Source organism: Lampetra fluviatilis, chromosome 4, assembly GCF_964198595.1.
Source record: "Lampetra fluviatilis chromosome 4, kcLamFluv1.1, whole genome shotgun sequence".
NCBI classification, from domain to species: Eukaryota; Metazoa; Chordata; class Hyperoartia; order Petromyzontiformes; family Petromyzontidae; genus Lampetra; species Lampetra fluviatilis.
The window spans coordinates 23,830,814-23,855,605 of NC_136278.1; the positions used below are offsets into that span (position 1 = coordinate 23,830,814).

Consider the following 24,792-nt stretch of genomic DNA (forward strand, 5'->3'; position numbering starts at 1 on the left):
TGTGGGAATGAGATTGACATATTTTGAGGTAAAAAAATACCATATGTCAATACGTTTATAGGGTTACATCTGAAACTAAAACTAAGTGATCACTATAATACTGAGTAATTGTAATTACTCAAGTTGTGAAATTTGAAAATAAATGTCAAATAGTTAAACATCTTTAAGAAGTATGACTGAACCCACTACATTCGACTTAATTAAACAGTGGTGACATTTTGAACATTGGTATGAAAATGAAACATATGTACATTTGATAATAACCTCTATACATAGTCAATGAAGTGTACTGAGTAGGATGGCTTCCACAACAGCAAGTGTTATATCAGCAAGATTAAACCTTAATCGTCTGGATAGAATGTGAAAATTTGCTTATTTTAGCTCAATAAAACCGTCCAATAACAATTAAAATAACGTTTTTCTTTTTATATTGCCTCAAACAATATAATGAAGGCTTAAAATCAATGCGATTAAACAGTGAAAGAACAATAATAAATTCGTGAGACAATGCAGGGAAAAAGGTCCGAACAATGTCGTACACCTATTTTTTCAATGCACCACATATTTTACTTAAACCAATTTGCAATAACATAATAAATAAGTTAGTTGTATAAACACATACCCACACAATGAAGATATGAAAAGCATTTGTGTACTTTTGCATCACAAAGTTGAAAAGGTAATTTCCTAAACATGTTTGTATGTATGGTGCACTTCTTTCTCACCGGACGTAGCCAACACTGCTAATCAGAGGTGTGGGGGAAGGACAACAAACTAAACACACAAATCAGTTCTAAAGGAATGAGTTTGCAATCTAGATTTAAAAGTGCATAGCTCCACTGGCTTCCTAATATCAGAAGGAAGAGCGTTCCAGACGGCCGCAGAAGCACATCCGAAGCGCGCGATGCGGTCACCGTCTTTGTATGTGAAACACAAGGACAACAAACAAAACATCACATCACTGTGCTTCTGTACTGCTGTGGATTACTATGCGCCCGTCATGTTGATTCACCTGAGAAGTTAATTATGAAGAGGCCACTGGTTGAGAAGTCACTGTGGAACTTGACAAGGATCTTGTCTGATGTGCTATACAGTGACTCCATTGCAGTGTTGCCACTGAACAGGCCAAGCTGTGGAGCCCTCTGGTCTGGTCCATCCCTGCAAGATTTGTCCACAGTAAAAAAAAAAGGGAAAACATGTTCAATCCATCTGTAGCCTCTTATGATACCATTTAGAATCATACAGTGACTAAATACAATTATATAATTATAAAAAGTGACAACAATAGTGTGACGTGTACGACATGTATAAAATAACAAATATGTGCAAATATGCGTGTCATGTATATATTCTAGAGAAGAGAGTTAGTTATTGACAGGAGAGAACATGGAGATGTTGAGCCTAGACTTGATTTGTCCACAAGGAGTCGACAGCATGGATGGATGAAGGGAGATCCATATTGTGGAGGTAAGAGAGGAGTGATTTCCCACCGAGCTGAGGTTAACTTTGAGTTTTGACGGATCTTGGCTACTAGATATGAGAGTTGAATCTAAATATTATAGATTGCTAACTGTTTTGAAAGTACTGTTTAAAATATGTTATTTTCCAAAAAGAGTCTTTTCCTTGAAGAAAAACATAAATCATGCTGAATTTCCATGACTGCTTAAGTGTAAGCCTGGTCTGGTTACAGAACAGAGCAATTGGGTTTGGATTCCCATGGTAGCCTTACCAGGAGTGAAAGTGAGAGATTGAGTGAGTACATAAGTGCATCGAACCATGCGGCCCATGAAGCTCTGGGACCAGAAACGAGCCACCCTGGGCTGTTCATCGTATTCCTTGGTTCAGGGATGATTTATAATTGTTGTGGAAGTTAACTATTAGGCCCATGAGCCAATAGGAATTCTGGACATGTTTTCCAGTAGCATTTGTTGATGCAGGCATACTATCGCTGGATTTCAACTTTCTGCGTCTCACAGCCAGAGTGTGACCCATTAACTAACCCTGCCATAGGCTGACTTACAGGACTAAAAATAAGATACATTACCTTTAATGATATCTTTTTAAAGAGAGACTAACTTTTGTATACATATATTTTTTACCCGCAATTCACCAGCACAGTGCATAATACATTCTGCACACATTTTGTCGTACCTGTGTTTGACCAGGCCCAACTCTGTTCATGAAGGACCAATTACATCGGCTATTTATGTTGAACTTCTTTTCCCCGAACATAACCAACCATGCTATTTGGAGGTGTGGGAGAAGGGCAACAAACTAAATACAAAATTCAGTTCTAAAGAAATACGTTTTCAATCTAAATCTAAAAGTGTATAGCTCCAGTGGTTTCCTAATATCGAGTGGTCTTGAATGGGTAATCATCGTCACACTCGATGATTCGCATCCACTCATGGCCATCACTGGCGTCACTCATTCCGTTCACAGGGTTAATAACGCTGCGCTGGACCGTGAGTGCCCAACAATGCAGTTGATCGCATCACTGCGAGAAGGCCAGGGAAAGCACACCAGATGAGTTCACAGACAAGTGATGCTGACACAGTGAAAAAAAAATTCAGATACCTATAGGCACTTCATAGCTCTGATTTTTCTTTTGTGGTGGTGAAACAGATTTTTGTGTTGTGATTAATGTATTATTCCCATGAATGAGATATATTGTGGAACAAAGTAATGTAGTTTTGTACCGATGTAGATGTTTGTATCATAATGACAAACGGTTGAGCATTTCACATAAATTTACAAAACAAAGTTAATGATACAGAAAATTTTGAAAATGATTGCTATACGCCTATATAGTTTAGTAATATTATGAAAGGATTTTTTTTTTCTAAATGAGGGCGTGTTAACTTTCACACGTGGTTTCCAAAGACATTAGACTTTTGTTAACGTGTCGCTAAAATCAAACAGTGGCACATAGAACATGCGAGGCAGAGTTTGAACTGTTACATTTGTCCAATCACAGTTTACAATTATACCTTAAACTCTAAGAGGTCAAGCAATCAAATGCCAAATGTAATATAACAATCTGATAATCTTGCAAATAGGGGTTCAATTTAATTTGTCGGTATGACTAAGCGGTGCCTTACATTTGCAATGACAGGTGGTGTGGTGCTGATACCACATTCAGCTTGAATTATTTATATTAAGATTTTACCATTTTACTCTTTACGTTATGAACGAATAAAGGCAGTGGACGTAAATAATTGAATAAAACTTTGGAAATGTCAGTTCATGTTACGAGTAACATTATATAATGCCGACTGTGAGCAACATGATGATAGCTCCTGTCTTTCAATGTTGTTACTGCCTAAAAATGTAAGTATTCAGACGTTAACTTGGAGAGTAAATAACTTTTTGGAAAAGCTTCACAGAGAGTAAACAAATTGAACAATAATTGCATAAACACATACTTTCCTGAAATAATGAATGACTTGCAAAAAACCTATGAATTATCCTTAAACAAAACAAATGAACAGCAGTTCTGTACTTTAAAAAAAATATGCCTGTTTTGGCAAGGAAGAAGTGAAGGGTAAAAGGCATTCAGCAAGACTACTGCTGAATAAAATACAATGTGCACCTTTAAACACCAACCTCAACATTACATTTGGAAATTTAATTTACACTGTGTGAAATTAAGCATACTTTTGCCATGACCTTTTCTTACTCTAACAATTCTCTATTCAAATGCTGTCAAAAATGTATTATGTGTAATGATTGCCCAATGATGATACATCGTGACAAGCTATTAACCTCCTCGTCTGATAAGCAGGATGTCGTTGGTTCGATCCTGACCCTAACACCTGTACATTTGAAGTTTGAATGTTCTCCACGTGGTCGCGTGGATTTTTTATCTGGGTCCTCCGGTTTTCCCTCCACATTTAGAAACATGCGTTTAGAGTATTTGGCGGCGATACATTTCCACAAGATAAGCTACTTTTTTGAGCTATCATTTGTGGCCAGGTCACTTTTGAAAAAGAGAGCTTTATAGCTCAGTGGGCCTTACCTGGTAAAATAAAAAAATACTTTTTTTGGTCGTTTTTAGTAACCTCAGTGCTTTTATGTGTGTGTGTGAGTGAGCCGTGCACTGCACCAGTACCACACAGTGATGAAGTCGTAGACGGGCTCCGTCTGTAAAACGGTGAAATTGAGAAAGATGCCGTTCCCTGGGGGAACCATGATGAGCCAATAGCAGTCCTGGAAGTTTGGGTATTCGTTTGGAAACCCAGGCGAGTAAACAGTGCCGCTCAGTCCCGTTACGTTGCCGCCACAGGGAGCTTTAAGTAAAAACGAAAAGAGACAAAGATACGTGAGGCGGTTTTAATGGCCGTACACGAGTGTGTGTGTTATATAAATACAATATATTTCACCATGCATGAAGAAATGTGGTAATTTATGGATATGTTTTTCATCCTTGTAAACTATTAAGTAAATATAAAATACAATAAAACACTGCATCTCATTAATATGGCCAGTAATGGATTGCACTACAATGTGCAGCAAAAGACAATAATACATCTCTTCAATGACAACTAATTAGTATCGTCTAGTTGTTTAAAAATAATTCAAAGCATGCCAAAGTTGCGCATTGTGAACATTGTGAGCAATTCAAGGCGACTCCGAATGCCCAGTTTAATTAAATATTATATAAATAATTTGTACATTTATTAGCATGCTCACACTTGAGTTAATTTCATGTCAAAACGCATAAACCAAGTTGATGGATTTCATGATGCAGCACAAATCAGAGCAAAAACTGCATGGAATTAGAGCCAAATAAACCATATTACTAATCTGCATCTAAGCAGAGGTAATGCGAATGCATTTTAAATACAACGCATTCTATGAATGCAATTTCCAACACTGGAGTATTGTTGCAATGTAATACCAACAGCATATGATGCAAAGGTAGAGCATTACTTTCAATTCAATATAATCCTGAAAATGTTCCGCTTCTAGCAACCATTTCAGTTGTTGCAATTGCAGACATGAGCGTGCGGACACTTTAGGCGCAATTCATGTTGCGTTGCAGGCAAAATGGTTGCCAGATGGAGGTGACAAACGAGCAAATTAATTTGTGTGGAATCGGCCACCATGCCCTCTCAAGAGCTCCCCGTAAAAGTCACCGTCTCCAAAGTATGTGCTCTATGTAATCTCGCACAAAGTCCGCACCTCCGATTTAGCACGGTTGGCTACGTACAGTGTGAAATAAGTTCAACATATACAAACAAGTTAAAGCGTTTCCACATATTTGCAGTTTCCATCGTCGCTGGCCCCACCCTAACCACTTGACTACTTTTGTCCATTCCGCAATTTTGGCACGCGATGTGGCGGAAAGGGTGTGCTTTTAGTGCAGCATAATATATGTTATGGGAATTTTCGGGGTTTTTTTTCGTACGAAAATGGGCATCGCTTTGCAAATTGTTTGTACAACGATGGCCAAGTAGCTCCTCTGATATTTATATACAAGTTTCTATCACAATGTCTTGAGAAGAGACTTCAACAAAGCATGTTTGCATACAGTTAGATCTTTCTTCAGGCCCTTCGACTGGGTAATGAGCATGAAATATGGCATACGATAAAATATGGTATTTGGCAAGATCAACATATTACATGTCATGCCTTGCGTGTGTACATAAAATGGTACTTGGCTGATGATAAAATGCAAAGAAAAAACAATTAATATCAACAAATAGGCACATTTTTTTACGTGCTTAAATTAGTTTAAAGGTTTAGATTTACACAACTTAATATTACATACAAATAACTTAGTTATTGGGCAAAACATTGAATTGTCTCATTAATTATTAAAAATTGACTGGGTTTATGCATACGAAACTCTTAAATGAGTTATTATATTTCAAGCATCAATGACAAAGAATGAAATGCTGTAAAATACCAAAATAGAAAAAAAACTAGATGCAAGAGCAAATAAAGTCTAAAATGAAAAAAACAAATATGATTACTAGTAGGCATACAACTGCAAGGATGTGTTTTTGTTTCTCGATACAGTAATTAGTCTAATAGAAATTGCATACTTTAAAACTCCTAATGAATTAAAAGTTATAAAAATCTAATTAAATAACGAACACTGAATATATTTTAATAAATAATACTGTGCAGAAGGCTTCCAACAGTACTTTTAAGGATTCATTAATAATGGACAGTTCAAAGCTTCCCAGTATTGCAAATGATGTACACTCTAGTTACATACGTTATCTTGAAATTACACAAATACTAAATATTTGTATGCAATTTTAATCAACTATAATAAAACAAAATATCACACTGCAACAAGACTCCTAATTATTTGTATTGCACCATTCGTCTGCTTATGCAACTAGCAATAAGAGCTTTACAGAAACTTAAATAATTGTATAGAATGACTGCCGTAAAAAAGTTTACAAAATACAGAGTGGACATGTGTGAAAAAAATTATACGTTGGCCTCGATTCCCAGCTTCCTCTCATTTATGATGTTTGTGAATACAGGTGCCAGGCAATGCTCAGTGCATCAAATACAATAGGCACGTTTAGAAAAAGATTTAAAAAGACATTGGTCATTAAAGAGGATGCTCAATTTATAGAAACGCCACTAAAATAAGACTGAAGCGTTCCTTGGAAAACTGCTTTTTAATTCAAAGCCTCTCCCTGTATCCTGACAATCTCAATCCAGTTATTCAATCGTTGAATGCTTTCCTCTGTATGATATGCAGCAATATCTTTCAAAAGTATTCGGTCACCTGTTGAAAATGCAATGAGCTATTGAACAAAGGACCCACACCCGTTGATGCGTGTCACTCAATGACAGTTACCAAATGGCAACATGAAGCACGGCATGAAGCGACGTGTACAAATACACAACGGTGACGTCCTCACCTTCACAAGAGGGTATAGGATAGCTCCAGTGTCTGCTGTGGCCATGCTGACAAGTAAGAACTGCACTACCAATCAGCACATAGCCAGGAAAACATTCAAATGAAATTGACTGGCCAACTCCAAAGTTGCTACCAACCACATATCCATTTGTAAAAGGTCTCGGATCTGGACAATTCTGAAGCTCATATGCTGCAATGAAAGTGGAGGGGGGGGGAACAACACGTGTTAATTAATGCCGCTTCATTGCAAATTGTTTTGGTGCAATATGTATTGCATTGATGAGCAACAACAGCCCAGGATTTTAAAATGCAATTAGTAAACTGCCTGTTGTGCTTTAATTCGGAGAACTGTTGCACCACAACATTACAAAGTGCGTTAATAAAATAATCATCCATTATTAAAGAATGACAAGTAGGCAGGAGTTCCATTTCGGTCACTTGGTGGTATGAAGCATTTATCACAAGTCTCATCCCTCTAAAACCTGGGTATGTAGTCTATTTCCTTATTGAGCACCTTAATAACTTGTAAAGTCAACGGTTATCACACTCAGGATGACCTCATAACAGTATAATTCTTCAATTATGAAATACATTTGAGGTTTTTTGAATGTTTTGTTATGTGCTAGTGCGGATTACTCAATATGTTGTTGATCGGAATACACTTTGTTGTTTCACACAAGCCCACAGTTTAAACTGTGGTCACCTTTATAGAAACAGCCGCCGTGGTGGAATGGTTAGCACAATAGACTTGTAATTTAGTGTTTGCTGACGCTGCAATTGAAACAATGGGGGGGGGGGGGGTAATTGTTCTTAAAACCCTACCGCCTCTGTCCACCGAGCAGCCTCAATGGGTGCACCACTGGTAAGGCGATCAGCAGGTCACGTGTGGTGGGGTAAAGTGTGGGTAAGCCTAAATGTCGAGCCAGCATGGAGGAGGAGGCTAAATACCCTCTAGAGCTGATCTCTACAGCTCCCTCTAGTGGAGGCCCCTGCCCCAGCAGTAACATGAGTATGCAATTGCAGGACTGGAACATTACATTTTTACTTTCATGAACAACCTGTAAACATTGAACACGTAGGCTTTTGCGACCAATATTTTGATTGATAATACATTTTTGGGGTCAGGTCGCGTGAGTACAATGTGCATCGTAAAACCCTCCTACACCCGATAGAGGAAATTAATAAAGTTATTGCGTTGAATAAAAGTGCCAATTTATTACTGCTGCAGCACACCAGTGTGTTGGAGAGCAATCTCACAACAAAGTGTATTTGCGTTATTTGAAACTAACATAGCAGTATTATAATATTACTCACCATTTAGTATTCCTAATTATCTATGATTGACCAGTATCACTACATAAATGTGCACCTCATTAGCATATCCAACATAATATATTATAATCTAACAGCCATCTTGTTCAACTAATTAACTTTGTCTATTATGTTGAATTACCCAAAGTACTTCCCTTGTGGGTGCACATTGGTGACATCACACCCCATATTTAAGGCCCAAGTCTGGAGGATATTTTCACACATCTGACAACTGCCTGATAATGTTGTAATGATCAACGGAACATCATCACCAATCGTTAAATATTGTGACATTACACAACCACTGCTGCTGAAGAAGTAATAAATCGTCACGTTTGTTCACGTGACAACTTTATAATTGGTTGTATCGGACGGAGGAGGATTTACGACACACATTTTTACATATGTGATCTGACCCCGACAATCCAATTATGAATCACAACCTGTAAACTTATTCCACATGTGTGTCTAAGTATCACTGATATTACCTTCATAACTGATCTTGAAGCCTTGCTTGTTCTGGGAATAATCACTGTGGAAGTACAGCGTTGTCACATGCATTGTGCTAATAAGAGAGGCCGGGAGTAAGGGACCGCTGAAGCGGCCGATGACTGTGCCAGCCTCAGCAGGACCACTTTTAATCTCCAGGTAATCATGAATGGGTTCAGTGGAGAAGTTGAGAAATGTGAAGTAGATTCCTATGATCATATGCACAGCACATGTCAAAGGAGAAGGGAAATTGATTATTATTATCAGCAGCAGAACATCCATTACATTCTTGTGTAAAACAACAATTCAATAAAAAATGTATGTGCATATTTCCTAATACAAAAAACACTTCCAAACAATACTTTTTAGATTAACTAATGTTTTATGAAATAATTAGCTGTTGAAAATGAAGGTATTATTTTAAACGTTTGCTTGAAAAGTGATACATTGTTAAAATGTTTGCAAAATTATAAGCGTTCATTCATTCTTAAAGCACTCACCAAAGCCAATGGGCAGGTTAATTTTCCATGTGCAATCAAGGTTGGAGGGGTAATTCCCAGGGAAACCAGGACTTAAGACGACACCATTAAAGTCATCAAACGTTCCGCCACAGCGAGCTGAAATTAACACAAGCATCGTTAAATCAACTTTAATCGCTAGTCGCTGAAATGGAAAACTTTTCATTTTGTGTGTAATTAAGCAAACTTTTTTTTTCTTTGAAACAAAAAGAATCAGATTTATCGTTGTTGGCTAAATGTGTTTGAGCTGCCAGTATTTTGTTTACTGTTTAAAAAAAAACAACCCATGCAGCAAAACAAGCAGCTTTAAATGCTTTCAAAGGAGGACTGACCAATACACAGAGGAGGGGCATAGTTCCAACGCCGGACCGGGCCAGGCATGCAGGAAATGAACGAATGCCCCTGGACAGCGTGAAACAGGACAAGGAAAATCAACACATTAGATCACTGGGAAATAGCTTTCCAGGAACATTAAGGGAAATGTAAGCAAATAGGGAGCAGAGGGGAAATAAAGTAATTATGTGATTTCAAAAAGTTAGCTTTGAATGTGCATTCTTGATTTGAAGCTTTCGTGACTGCAGGAATCCATACTCTTTGGTTCGTTCGGTAAAGTCACGTAGGTAGAAAAATAAAATAAATCACGACATTTTGATCGCAACACAAGCGGTCGTCCTCAGGCGGAAAAAATATAATGTGCATGTTTCTTCAGCCATCCGTATTTTGTCGGGCGATTTCTATTTGCATTTTAAGTAAAATACGATGGGGTTATTCATGAAAATAGTATCTCTTTACTAAGGCTGACATTATTCAGTTTGGTATTGTTTATGTGATTCATCGTCATCAGGTATCCACTGCTGAATTTATAACTTCCCAAGGCATCACCATCTCTCACTGTCTGGTGGAGTAACAATTAACTCCCGCACATGAGCCGATTTCATCACTTCATCTCCTCGGGAGAGTTCCACTTTGTTGTGTTCCTTCCTCTGACAACTACTCTATTGTTTGTCGTATACCATCTCCATAATCCCTTCAAGGACATTGTCCTGCTCAGGCCTATTTTTTCACAAGAGCCAATATGATGTCTCTAACTTGCAAATGCCCTCTCATCTACATGTTCCTCGTTTCGTCTCTCAGTGTGATTCCAAGCAATGGTGCATACTACATTGCATATTTCTCAGCTTCTCTTCCATGCGACCTCCGATCAACAAATTGTTGTTGTACCCATTATACTTTTGGGTGGATAGAGGTGGAGGGATTCAAGAAACTTGCCCGTTGTTTCAACCGCTAAGCCGGAGGATTGAAATGACAACCTCTGTATTGGCAGTCCGAGCGCTTTCATAATATAATTAGACAATGGCGACAATCCTTGTAAATGTTACGTATATTTACATTCATGTTTGTGTATCTTAATGTGTATTCAACATGTAATGTTTTGCATTCGGCCGTTTTTACCTCGAGTGTATAGCCAGGCTCACACTGGAAGGAAACAACGTCGTTCACCAGGTATCGGTCCCCTATTTTTATGCTGTTACTTGGTACGACGGGTTCCGGACATGATGACAAACCAATTGCTGCGATAAGAAATTCAGAGAACATATCTGAGCACCAATTACATTGAACTGAATGCTCTGCAGCCCATGTTCCACTTTGAATAATTGCTATGTATAAGAGAAATATATGAATTCATGCTGCATGACTTTCCTGATCATTGCATGTGGAGTTGACCAGAATTTAACTGTGATGTTGACAAGCAGAATTGTAACTGAATGTCACGAACATGGAACTTCTTTGACAAGAATAGCATAATACATCATAGTAATTAATACAAACATATATATATTTAATATGGAAGCACATGAGCTTTAATATAATGAAAATTATATCATTACTAAGCTATACTCCATAAGATGTTTCAGTATCCAAATGCATTAGTCTAATACAATCAGTTAAATTCATCACATTTTCCACACATTCCACATCACATTAAATGTATTTTGTACATATGGCGCAAATGCACTTTTGGAAAAAAGAACCGTTATGAGTCAGCTCAGAAAGGCTGCTCATCAACCATGTAAAATGTAATTTTTGCACAGTTATTTTCAAAAAAAATTTTTATTCAGATAAACAACAACTTTTTTTTCCCATTGAACAAAACAACATACCTGTGTAAATTAGGTGGAATCCAGCTGCTCCAACGCTGAGGTCGCTTTGAAAATGGAGGTACAGTTGGTTGGACGTGCTGTTGATCAATGAAGGGAGTGTCGTTCCTACAAAATATCAAACAATAACATACATTTGTATTCCTTTAACAATGGATAATTTACAGGCATCAATGTATTTTAATTAAATTGCAATACTTTAGACATGAATTCATATGTAATCTACACATTTTACAGTTGTCATCCTTATTCCATCCAGAATTATTTTAGACTTTAAAAAAAGTAAATTGACAAAGAAATATAGCCCTTATCGACTTATACGGTTTTTACAGAGACAAGATCTAAATCCCGAAAGGAAAAAGTAGAGAATTATTTTTACTTATATTTCTAATCATGCTCGGGTCATATTTTCCAAATTGTGGACAGTTTTTTTTATGTCCTTTTCAAAATTATATTGCGATTGAAACCATTGCAAAAAAGGGAGTGTATGTCCTCCTGTTCGAGATCACCCTTTTGAAGGTAATATCACAGAACTACTGTTGATTTTCATTCAGTTAGTTGCCTTTTATCCACACTATAAGCACTGCATGTTCTCACATGCTCTGCTATAATGAGGTTCATCACATAGCAGTACAATCTAAATACACATTTTGTTCTGAAAGCTACAAAAACATTAAAATAATAATAATTTTAAAAAAAATAATATGAAGTTTGTAGTTGTGGTTGTCATTGGAGAGTCATGAGGTCATCACATCAACTCAAGACACTCCAACTTCACGATTTTGCCCAGATTTAAACTAAGGATTTTGGCCCAGTCCTGTGGCATGGACTTCACACTGAGCAATCTAGTCACTTCCATATACATTTGCTTTTTCAAACCTAACACTACTTGCCATTGGTGGATTCATACATCTTCCAGTGCATATCATCTTATATGCACTATGCAAGAAACAGTCAATTGTTCTAAAAGCTACACTGCACAAAGATGTGACTGCCATTCATACACATGCACTATTGCACTAAATTGACCCGATCTTGCTACTTGGCAGTTGCCTATCCCTTATTATATAATTTCAACGGTTCGCTTAAGGAATGATATTGTTGGAATTATGCACACATTGAATTCCAAATCGCAATAGACTACTAGAGGCATTGCTTCAAAAGCATTTCGATGTCTAGGCAGAAGGGACAGCTTCGAATCAAATTATTTTAAACACTACCATTAATAGCAACTGTAGCATTCAAATAGCAGAAGTTGCAAAAAAAAGAACATGCCAAACATAAAGCAAATGGTGTGCTTTATCTCAGTATAAAGTAATAGCTTAGTGAAGAGAAGTATTTTCGCCATATGACTGGAGTTCTGAAGACATATTATTCCACATTTGGAAAAAAAGTTATTACAAAAAAAACCAAATTGAATATTAATTTCACAGCTTGATCCGTAACATTACTTGAAACAAAAACAGTTAATATATATTGGTGTGATGCCATAAGATAACAGTAACTGCAATAACACAATGGTAAAACATTTCAATAACATAGGAAATATTACAAATATTGGCTTACGTTTAAAGTCCATTGAATTTGTAAAAAAAAATGCGAGGCTATATATGCACACCGTATTTGACATGCAGGTCTAGTGTCACCTGAAAAGCTTCCAAGCCTGGGAGAGTCAGCATTGGCTCCATCGTAAACCTCCAAGGAGTCCCAATTGTGTTCTGTGGCAAAACTTACGACCTGGATCTGCAGAGACACATACCGTCAGCAACGGACGCTATCTCGTGGCCGTGACAGTTATTCAGTTCACTAAGATGGCAGCAAATTAGCCCACAAATCAATTCCCAGTTAACTAACCCACTTTCAATTTATAAATTACGCTCGGCAATAATTAGAATTGATTACAAGTGATGCGTTTGTCGACATCGATTTTCACTCCTGCCGACAAATGGTGAGTGTACGTGACTGTCAGGCTCCCGTAATCCGTTACACCATTGATTCTGTATAACTCTTTACTTAGCTCGTACGCTAAGAAAAGAACATACACTGAGAAGTTGCCTGGACATGAAAACCTTGTTTTTGGTACAACACTTACAAAAAAACCATAACAATCATTGTTATATAAGGTCGATACAGTATACCTTTTTTCTGTTCTGGAACACAACTTTTACTTTAACATTAATTTACAAGAGCATACATCATCTATCATCTTCTTCTAGAATTTTTTTTAAACATTGTCTGTTTGTGGGTTTGTTTGTGGGTTTGTGGCTGTTCGCGCGCTTGCGAACAATTTGCCTCTCCAACGGTGGGGTTTCCGTGAAAAAAAAATAGCCAGGTACCAAGCCGTAAGCCCTGCGGTGAGCAAGCGCTATTCCTTTTTCACATCCGTCAACTTAAAATTTGTTTAATTAGCGATTTAGTGCGATTTTTGTGCGCTTATCATTTATTTATTAATGACGAGTGCACGACCATACCAACTCACGTGCCTTTGGTGGGGGGGACGGCCCATGCCAAGTCGCACGCCTTCGGTGGGAGTAAGGGGGATATTTTCTTTCGCGTTTAAAAATGCTATAAAAATACACTAAATGCTGATGTTAATTCTTCACTGTGTGATGTCTCCCCCACCCCGATGCGTGCAGTTATTACTACTATACAGTCGCTAGATGCAACCACTCTAGGCCGTAGATATTACTGCAGAGCGGCCAGGGAGATCGTGGCTGGGGTGGGGGGGGGGGTCAGGGGTAGCAGCCCAACCCCAGCCTGCCAAGGTGCCATCTCGGCCGGCTAGACAATCTAGGCGAGGCCGGAGGCTCTGCACGGGACTAGGCCTCACCACGCCACTCTGTCAGGTGAGTACTTTGTGCTATAGAGTTGCTAAATACTGCTATAGAGTTAGCATGTACTACTGTAGTGATAGCGGGTACCACCACAGTCGGTATGCACTGCTGTAATTATAGCAGGTACCACCACAGTATGCACTGCTGTAATCATAGCAAGTATCACCACAGTCAGTACACACTGCTGTTAGATTTTTAAGAGTAGTTTTGAAAATAAAATTTACCCGGGTAATGCTGGGTATATAAGCTAGTGTGTTATAATTATCAGGCAGTGTTAAAAATAGTGGTAGGATATGCTTTGGTTGGTGTTCATGATATGTTGTCAATCCAGTTTCTGAGAGGGTTTTATTTCCATGATAGTGCAGTAATATGTTTGTATGTTGAACTTCTTTTGCACTGTACGTCACCAACCATGCTAATCGGAGTTGTAATTTACAGCCCTTTGTTAATCCACTTCTCGGTGAAGGCTTCCCCACATTACAGGGGATGTCCCCAATGTTAGTTTAAGGGCGTTTTATACATTTAAATAATAATAAGTAGTTTGGTTGTGGAGGTTATTTTACCATACTTCACCTGCTCCTAAGCACAGGTGGATGAAGGGAAGTTGGCTCAGGAACAGTTCTGATATCACTCACCACTGATGTTAGCCATGAATCGGAATCAAACTCAGGTAGCGGGGTTAATAGCGTGGTGTGCTAATCACTGCACCACCACTCCTCACAAAGCATCGCAAATTAATTGTATATCAATCATTTGTTAAGTAGTGGAGATTTGTACCCCTGCCGACTTTGCAAGAAGGAACAAACATGAATGATCACAAGTCTCATTATAGCACACAATTCCTCCAGCGGGTCGCGAACACAAGTCAGAGGCGTGCAAATGTATATATGCTGGATGTTTGCATATTACATAGGGGCCGTCCATAAATGACGTCATGCACCTCGGGGGGGGGGGGGGTCAGACATTTGTGACGATGTGTGACGAGGGGGGGGGAGAAATGTGACGTCACATCAAAATGCGCAACTTTAAATAAATATAGACAACACGTTATACTTAATTAAATAGACTTTTTAATAAATGTTTTCTCCTACAATAGAGTGCAGCGCCACATTAAATACGCACTACAATGACAATAGTTTAAAGCGATTTGAAGCATGTTATAACTTATTTATTTGGGGGGGGGGGGGGAGAGTTTTGTGACGTCATATTTGAGGGGGGTCTGACTTTTTGTGACGCCGTGTGACGAGGGAGGGAGGGGGTCAAAAATCGTCCAAAATCGCGTGACATTATTTATGGACGCCCCTTATAACGATATTCAAGTACTGCGTCATTTTCCTTGACAATGGAACACAATTTCCTATAATTTACATGTTTGTCCTGGAGTTTTTTCACATCCTCCTGCAGCAGACTCCTTATTTGGATATTAATTGACCCACATCGTGACTGCTGGTCGTAGGATTCGATCCATCCATGAAAACTGGATTATCCAATTTTATATAGTGTTCATTAACATATTATGCAGTGAAGATGTTTTTCACTGTGCAGGTAAAATAGTTGTAAAATGTGTTGTGGCTTATAGAACACCATTTGTTATAATTCGGTATCATAAAACTCCTTTGAGACTATATTTACATATTAGTCACCAAAACTGTATCACTGACACCTTAGTGATACCTTCCTTGAAAGAGTGGGAATACAAGACCATATTTGATTTTTAATATATCAATAAAACCCGACAATAGCTTGACCAATTTCGCTAATGTAATTGTCTTTACATCACAGATTGTGTCAGTTTTGTACCATACAATTATTTAACAACATTTCAACCTCATGAAGATACAAAAAAATATCTAAGACAATTTACTATTTGCCTCATAAATATTGAAAATAGTTCCATGAACAACAATTTATACAGGCACCATTCTAAGCCCAATACATACAGCTAATCGTTTTGTCAGGGATAACTCACTGATTGCTGGTATATTCTACCCATAATAATACATAGTGTAATATTACAATGTATAGTCGAAGGTATAGGGTGGTGTATAGTAATACAGTATATAATTTAATGTTGGGTTTGTCTATGGCAGTATATAGTACGGGGCAGACCCGTGTGATGTAAGAGAAAAAAGTTTAGCTAGAAGCATATTATATTTTTGCGACATAGAATTGTAATGTATTACTTACTGTTAGTAGCTCAGCTTATTGGAGAGTAGATTTAGTATACTGATGATACTATGTAGTTTATACTTTCGTTTTTTACGTGGTGGTTTAGTTACTGCAGCTATATACTATTAACATTCCTTCCCTTTATTAATGTTACCCCTATCCCCTCCCATTGATGCTGCTAATCCTACATAATTCACGGGCATAATATGACTTTGAAACCCCCCGCCCACCTCCTACGCATTTCACAAGTAGTACTAATCCCATATCTGCATTTCCCATAAATATGCTAAATTCCTCTTGATATGCAAATTATTTTGTCAAGGCGCTCTTCCCCCTCCAACCCAACTTAAATATATGCTCCAAGCCTGGGGTGTTTCATTCAGACGCTGTCTTCCCAACAGACCTGTTCTTCACCTGCTTGCGTTGTGGCCGAAACGTCGTGAGAATTATTTTATTATGTTTAATTTTATATTATTTTATTATTTCCCTTCTACGTGACTTTACCGAAAGAACCAAGAAGATGAATCCCTGCAGTCACGAAAGCTTTAAATCGAAATTTAATGCATATATTATCAAGTATGTTTTTTGTTTGCATTCTGACCATTGTGGTTACTGCAAACGTGGTTCCTTGTAAAAAGGTTTCAGTTTGGTGTTTTAACATCTTAACACCTATTTTGTTGCCAGAAAAAAAGGGGAAAACCTATTCTCATATTTTGGTACTGGCAAAGGAGGTCCCGTCATATATTATTCTGCACCACTCAACAATGCACAGTTTAATACAATGCAGCATACTTCTTGGCCGTGCCCGTACCGCATTTATTTTAGTCATTTTAAAAGGCTGCACTCTAATAACAGTCGCTGCCTTTAATTTCAAATCGGGCTGATACCAAAAGAAACATAATTAGAGTTCATACCATAAAATGTTTATAGGTGTCCCATGGGCATCAGTTAATTTAGATAATGTTTTTTAAGAGCACAAGTAATTCAACTGCCTGTTGGAAACGAATTGTGTTCCATTCATTTACACACCACTTTGAGTTTTTTTAGCTCAATGAATAAATATGTTTGCCGTAATTTATAATATCGTGGAACAAGAGCTCTTGTGAAAAGCATCGTATATTATGGACTCAATTTAGCAAAAACAAGGACTATTGGAAATGGCACGTTATATTCTGGTAAGGACAGATATATAATTCTAATGCATTTTCCTACGTAATTTTCTGAATTTCCTTAATGCTTGAGACAAATTAATTCTGGTAAGCAAAGTTAGCAATGGGATCCTCTCTGGGTTATCAAGATATTGCACGACCAATAAAAGCTTTACCATTTCTCTAAAACGTAAAACTCTTCCCCACAAGTATGTGTGGTTAGGGGCCATCCATTTAGTACATACGCATGGAGCGGAGGAGGGGGTGTTAACCCAAATGCGTACGCTTGTGTATGGGGGGTCTACTGACAATGTACGTACGCATAGGAAACGGGGGGGAGGGGGGGTGAAGCCTCGATAATAATTTGTCTACATTGGCCTTCAAATGAGTTAGATAGTCCGGCGGTGGATTACACTATGTAATACGATTTTTGTCCCTGGGTAGTAAGTGTTATTTTTTTTATTGCTTATGCCTAAAAGGTATAGAAAATGGCTATTATTTCCCACAAACGTTGCTTTTGTGGCCAGGACTTTACGTGAAGGAATGACACAAATGCACACGTTTTCTCATTGAAAATAGATACATTTCTAAATATCACTGTCCTGGTCACAAAAGTAACGTTTGTGGGGAATAATAGCCATTTTCTGTACTTTTGAGACATAAGCAATTAGGAAATAACACTTACTACCCAGGGACATTTATTTTGTTACACAGTACTATCTGTTTGCTTAAACACGTTAATAATATTAACCCTTGATAGTTTCTGCGTGGATTAAATATCGGCCGTTCTATAGGATTCGGGGGGGGGGAGGTAAAAAGTAAGCGTGCGTACAGGGAGGGGGGGAGGGGTCAAGTTTTGACAGATTTTTGCGTACGTACTAAATGGATGGCCCCTTAGAAGATGCTCTGGAAAGTAAGTTGCGCCCTCAAACTGGTGCCCGCTGTCAATAAAGTTATACGAATCTGGTCACACAGACACATCTACCGGATTTTAAGACACGCTAAACTTGTTTGCTTTAACATAAAGGGCACAAAGTGCATATTATAATCAGGATAATATATTTGTAATGTGACACAATATTATGCTAATATTTATTCAAATATAAAGTGTTTAATTGAATCAAAATTTCACGATACATCTCATATCATATTTTGACATCATCTCTTACCCTGCATTTAAAAAGTAAAAGAAAAGAATACGTTCCCTGCTGGCTCAATGTGCTTTAGTCGGGACATAGTCGTATGATGTATATTCCCTTTCTGTTATTTTCACAAAGAAAGAAAACGACAGACATCACGATGTGTGACACAGGACACACCTGAATTCCTGCTCCCTCCGGTACCAGGATCCGCCACACGCAGTTCAGGTTGTTGTCGTAAGGCTCCGGGTAACCAGGCGACAAAATGGTCCCACTGCGCTCTGTCAAGTTACCCCCACAGGGCACTAGAGGAGCCAGGAGCACGGACACAATAACGATCACCACTTACACTCATCCATCCCGGACAATGCTCGGAAACTTCTAATTACAGCAAAGTGGCAGCTCTTAGTCAACCTATGATTGCATTATTAATCACAATCTACAAGTGGACACAGTAACAGCAGACAAAAGCTGTAGTGCTGTTTAGCATGCATTTCAATGGCATACAGGAGGCAATTCATTCAGATGATTCACCCTTTACTGCATTTCACAAGCAAAGCAATTAGATTTTAAATAAAATTTCCTGGCAACACCTAATTAAGGCTTGTTAAAACGTCTAATGCGATGGTAAAATTGCTTACTTTTTCACTTCATGACCCTAAGAGGAAGCACTATTGACTGACCTTGTAACCGCAATGATTAGTTCATAACAAATAGTGGTCATACTCTTTGCTTCTTTCGGTAAAAAACCAAAGAGTATGGATTCCTGCAGTCACGAAAGCTTCAAATCAAGATTAAATCGTGGTCATATTGGATTTTATCCACGAACAAATCTTCGTAGATTTTTGTTATGTACAAATACTAACGACTCGCCCGTCATCTGGATGTGACCATCCGTCCCTCTCTCCCAACCAGCCAGCAAAACTTGTATTCGTATAAGCAGTCCTGTCTCTCTCCAATGTTCTCTTGCCTTCTCTGTGCTGTATATCGCAATTCATTTTGATTTCGTGCTTTGTCTTTGTTCCTATCGTTTTTTTATCCATCTGTCCCAGTTCCACCCTCCATGTCCCTCACCGTCTCTCTCCCTGTTTCATCGTTCACCCTCACTCTCTGCATTCCCACCTCTCCCTTTTCCATCTCCATAGCTCCTGCCTCTCCCTAATCCTCTCTCCCACTACTGGACTGTACTTCTCACGTTCCCCCGCTGTCCTCGTTCTCTTTTGCTCCCTCTCTTTCCACACCGTTGCATGACTTTTTCACTCCCACCCCACCCATCTCCTCTCTGGCATGGAGGAATGCAGTTTCCCACAGTGTTACTGCTGATCATTAGAAAATCAATGCCGAGAAAAAAACAATGATGACAATACTAACTTACGTAGTCTGATTATTATTGAAGACGTATACCTGAAAAATGAAGGTTTCCGCACGCTAACAATTTTCATACTTAGAGGACATTAAAGTCTCAACAAATGCTTCCTTGCAGCCCCCTAGTTTGATAGTAAGCGAGAATATCACAGTTTAGACCAACGTACATCGAGCTGTTAGCATTCTGTACAACAGTCATACTTTTTACTTTTAAATCCCAGACCGACATTAAAACAATTAAAATCACGACCAAATTGGCACCAAATCGGCTTCTACTTGGCCTCGACACAAGGAAAAGGTCTCCTTCTGCGAGACGGCTGGTCCTCAAATTCAGTGGCACGAGTGGATAAAGCCAGCCAGGCGTCCCAGTAATCCACCCCAACTGTGCGCAAGTGACCTCAATCAAATGTTCACTCACAGCACTCGCTCAGTGATCCAGAAACATCAGGTGGATAGGCGGACAGACGAAGCCCGAGTAACACCTCGAGAGCATGTTTTAATCCATGCAAATGTCGAAACATATTTGTGCTGGAAATATAAATATGCGTAATAAACGGTATTGGCATTTAGCTTTTGTTTTTAGCATATTAAAGAAAATATATTTGGGATTAATTTTTAGATAGCCATCGTTTGTCTATCTCAGTGGATTGATATGGCATACTAATGAAGAGTGTATATATATTTATTTATTTTAAAATATAATATTTATGAAATTTCAATTGATGTCTAGAACCTGATATTCAGTGGACAGCTGATGTAAAAGAAAACTGCATTCAAGGACATGAGGTGGTAACTTATCTTGCATATGTTACTGCAAGAGCTGCTGAATAACCCACAATTTAATGAGTAGATAGACAGCAAGTAAAATGTATTTAGATTGATTGCATGCAAAATGGTTAAATGGAAAAAATTATGGGTTTTGTCTTGAGTTCTACAATTTTGGTATTATGGACAAGAGCCAATGTACATTTTTAAATCCGATGAACACATGGATGCAGGCACTTTGCAATATATACATATGCATTTGCATGTATACACATAGACATCAATGGCCAAGTATCACTATGTGCCGATGATGTCATATGGACACTTGTGTCCCGAGGTTAGGTGCAATTTAAAGCCATGTGCAGCTGTAAAGGCGTTATGGCAGGTCATAGGACAAATGCCAAAGGTTAATGTATACATACAGACACAATATGTCAATACCAATGCATTGTCAACTTATACCATTTTGGGAATGCGATAAAAGCATAATCTTGTTCATGCAGCTACCACAAATATATGTACGTACTGTACTTAATGTGAGTGACAGAGTCGTGTTTGTATAAAACCTGTTTATTGCAAATAGAAGCATGGTGTTGCATGTGAAACTTGCTCACCTATACAGGTGGGGAATGAATGGTTCCACTGCGCTAGGGAATTGGGTACCACGGTGCACTTCACAGCGCTCACCCCATTAAGGGCATACCCGGGACTGCATTCAAACTTCACGACAGAGTTAGCCGAGAAGTCGCTTCCGACTCTCCGTCCAAACCTGGGCTCAGGGACAGAGCTGCACTGCGTTGAACTCGTTCTCGGGACAGCTGCAAAATAAGCTTATGTTGAATATGTATGTGACTATACAATCGTTCACACTTGGCTGTCTATTTTGCAGGGAAAATAAAACACTATTTGCATGAACTAAAATCTAAATAATAATAGTACAGCGTCTATAATTGTATTTAAAACGGCATAGGCATTAACGGAATATCGTGTTATATAGTAGTGCTGTGTGCTAAATCTAGAATTATTAACATCATCATCCTGTTATACCTAATTGAATAAATAAGCAAAGACCACCGTTGCTAAGAAAAAGAACATGGAACAGAAAGCATTCTCTCCAAATAAAATCGACCACTATTAAAACGTCACGTTTACCTAAGCATTAATTAACATTCATTCACACTGTGTTGTAGTTAATTGACAATAAGTCTGGTACTTTTGAAACATATTTACGACAAAATTGGCAGTACCTTGGTAAATAAAGTGGAATCCTTTGGCTGTTGTGTTCTTGTTTGGTGAAAATTTTATTGTAATTTGATGTGATGTACTTAAAGGCAATGCCTCTCCTGTAAATACAAACATTCGATTACTGCCCTATTACTTTGAATAATGCATTTATATTTTAGTGCATCATCATCACTAGCCAGTACCTATCTAATGCTGGCTGAAAACACCACATCAAGTGGGTGCCATTGCTCCAGTTTTCTCTTGCTATAATGCAACAATCCTGGTATGTGACAGTACAAAATAATTGTACAACCTATATATAATCATAAGATACTATAAATTGGCTAGCCTCTTGTTACATTAAGGTATACTAATGCTGAGAAACAGTTAACGGATCACAATACAATATGCTACTTTAAATAGGGGCAGAGTGGTGGTGCAGTGGTCTATACATCTGGTGTCCTGAGTTTGATTCCTAGCTCCAGCTAACATTGGTGCTGGGCCCCCTCCTCATTAACCCACATTGATCAGCATGGTGAAATAAGGTCAAATAATCCACATGACTAACATAGCTTGGGGGGGGGGGGGGCTTCATCCTACAATTGATTGGGCGCCACGGTGGCGAGATGTGAACTACCTCACCTGGTATACAGGAGGTCCTGGGTTCTATTCCGACCTTGACAACTGTATAATTGGAGTTTGCATGTTCTCCCCATGGTCACGTGGATTTTCTCCAGATTCTTGGTTCATAGTGTAGTGAAATAACCACTCTGCCACCACTCCTACATTATGTTTTGCACATATATTCAATTACATTTGGAAAGAATTAACCAAAGAACAAATGTATTTGCGGTCTGTAGTTGTCCTGCCAATCTAAGGCTCACTCCCACTCTTTAAAAGTTTAAAGTAGATTGTTTCATGCCAGGAAAATATGTTGAAATATGTCGTTGCGCCCACACTTTTATCCTTTAAGAAGTAGTTTGCTTGTCACCTTTCTTCAATGACAGAATCATATATTCAGCCAACAAAGGCAAAATATAATGCTTAGACTTCAAAGCAAGAATACGTTTTTATGATTTACGAATTGAACATCATTAAAGCAGAAATGTATCATATGCAAGCTTCATAATCGACTTTCGTATGATATAAAAAAAAAACTGGTCTTACCTGTGTGGAAGCCAGTCAAAGAGCTCAGAAGCTGAGACTGCTGAGATGGTCCATCATACACCTCCACAAAGTCATTGAGAGATGTTTGAAAATACACAAACTGCCCAAACACCACTGCAGGTGAAACGGCACAAGGTTAACAGTGATCTAACTCCTTCACCTTAGAAAATAAATGTAACTGTAATTGGTGTGAGTGTAAAAAGCCATATCTAATCTGAACACTTGCCAAGTATTTTATTCCAATACAAGCAGAGATGTCCTTATAAACCTACAGAAATGTGAATCCTTATGTGCACTGGAAGTTATTGCATTTTCAATCAAGCACATATTCAGAGACATTACACTTGACTGAAAAATATATATACAATTAACTTAAGCTGGATGAAAACTCGATTAAATATATATATATAAATGGCCAATCAATTGTAATACTAACCCCTTTTTTAGTTTCCCCACAGAACACATTTATACGGTGACCATGCCAATAGCTTTGATTCACCAGCCTCGTATGAATCTAAATTAATCCGTGACACACATCACAATTTCCCTACCAAAATTGTCGTGCACGGAAATGGAATAGAGACAGTTCTGGCCACCAGTGTAGTTGCTTGGATAGCTCGGGGACAGCACAACTCCATCGGAGCCAGATGACTTCCCTCCACAAGGAGCTGTAGAAAAGACAAAGCCACATTTGGTGTCAATAAGACAAATCGGTGCACTATGAGCCACATAACAAAGGCTATGTCAGAAACCCAGCATCTGGGAACCCGATAATATTTGCAATACAATGAATAGATTACATCTGCCAAGGAGATGGAGTGATGACATACGCTTGTACATAGGTGCGAGGTGGATTGCTACATAGCAATGGGGAGCAGTTGTGTGTAGCAGTTAGCGTGCTGTGCTACGAACCCCGCGACCCGAGTTCAATACCCACTCACGGCCAACATCGGTGACGAATTCCTCCCCTCGGTCGACTCAGCTTGAAATAAGTATTTGGTGCGGTGTGTAAGCATCACTGCTGGGGAGACAATGGTGGCTGGGCGTGGTGCTGGCCACCCACCCCTTCGTGTGCTGCGCCAACCTTCATAGGTGCTCGCTAACAGCACTTGCTCCAACAGTCTGTTAAGGCTATACAAGGAATCTGTGTCTTTTGCTGCATAGCAGAACTGTGAGCGATGGAAACAGCTTGGCCGATGATAAAAATCCATTATTTACAGTCATTTTTCAATCCTGAAATATTGCCCCGCCTATGCTGTTGTCAGTCATGGGGGATGTTTGACCATACTTCACCATGCTCGTAAATATGGGCTGGTGAAGAAGGAGAGGAGGCAATATTATCCAGAGCGAGGTATCGAACTTAGGTTATGTGGGTGCATAGCTCCGAGTATGAACCACTCCATCACCATATTAATAAATGCTTACTTAAACCTTTAGGAATAATTTATGAAACTAACATGATTAAAACGTATGATATATTAGTCAAAGTAAAGACTGTGTGCATCATATGAATACATACATTATACGTTTGGGAATTAAATGATTAATGTTCTTAAATGACAGATACTTTTTTAATGTTAAAACGTGCACAAATGCACACAGGCAGCAGTGTTTT

At 38.5% G+C, this 24,792-nt stretch overlaps 1 protein-coding gene across 3 annotated transcripts in view; it reads right to left on the minus strand.

Annotated features, from left to right (window-relative positions):
* CSMD3 (CUB and Sushi multiple domains 3) overlaps positions 1-24,792 on the minus strand; it is a 426,461-nt gene that overhangs the window by 76,157 nt on the left and 325,512 nt on the right. For all 3 annotated transcript variants that reach the window (XM_078855831.1, XM_078855830.1, XM_078855832.1), the window contains exons 31-44: positions 23,729-23,845; positions 23,178-23,291; positions 22,034-22,129; positions 21,401-21,604; positions 18,837-18,961; positions 13,013-13,109; positions 11,370-11,474; positions 10,660-10,778; positions 9,540-9,609; positions 9,190-9,306; positions 8,689-8,898; positions 6,891-7,079; positions 4,112-4,289; positions 1,013-1,158 (exon numbers count right to left, since the gene is read on the minus strand). In XM_078855831.1, coding sequence (XP_078711957.1) covers positions 1,013-1,158; positions 4,112-4,289; positions 6,891-7,079; positions 8,689-8,898; positions 9,190-9,306; positions 9,540-9,609; positions 10,660-10,778; positions 11,370-11,474; positions 13,013-13,109; positions 18,837-18,961; positions 21,401-21,604; positions 22,034-22,129; positions 23,178-23,291; positions 23,729-23,845 — 1,887 coding nt within the window. The remainder of the gene's footprint in view (positions 1-1,012; positions 1,159-4,111; positions 4,290-6,890; positions 7,080-8,688; positions 8,899-9,189; positions 9,307-9,539; positions 9,610-10,659; positions 10,779-11,369; positions 11,475-13,012; positions 13,110-18,836; positions 18,962-21,400; positions 21,605-22,033; positions 22,130-23,177; positions 23,292-23,728; positions 23,846-24,792) is intronic.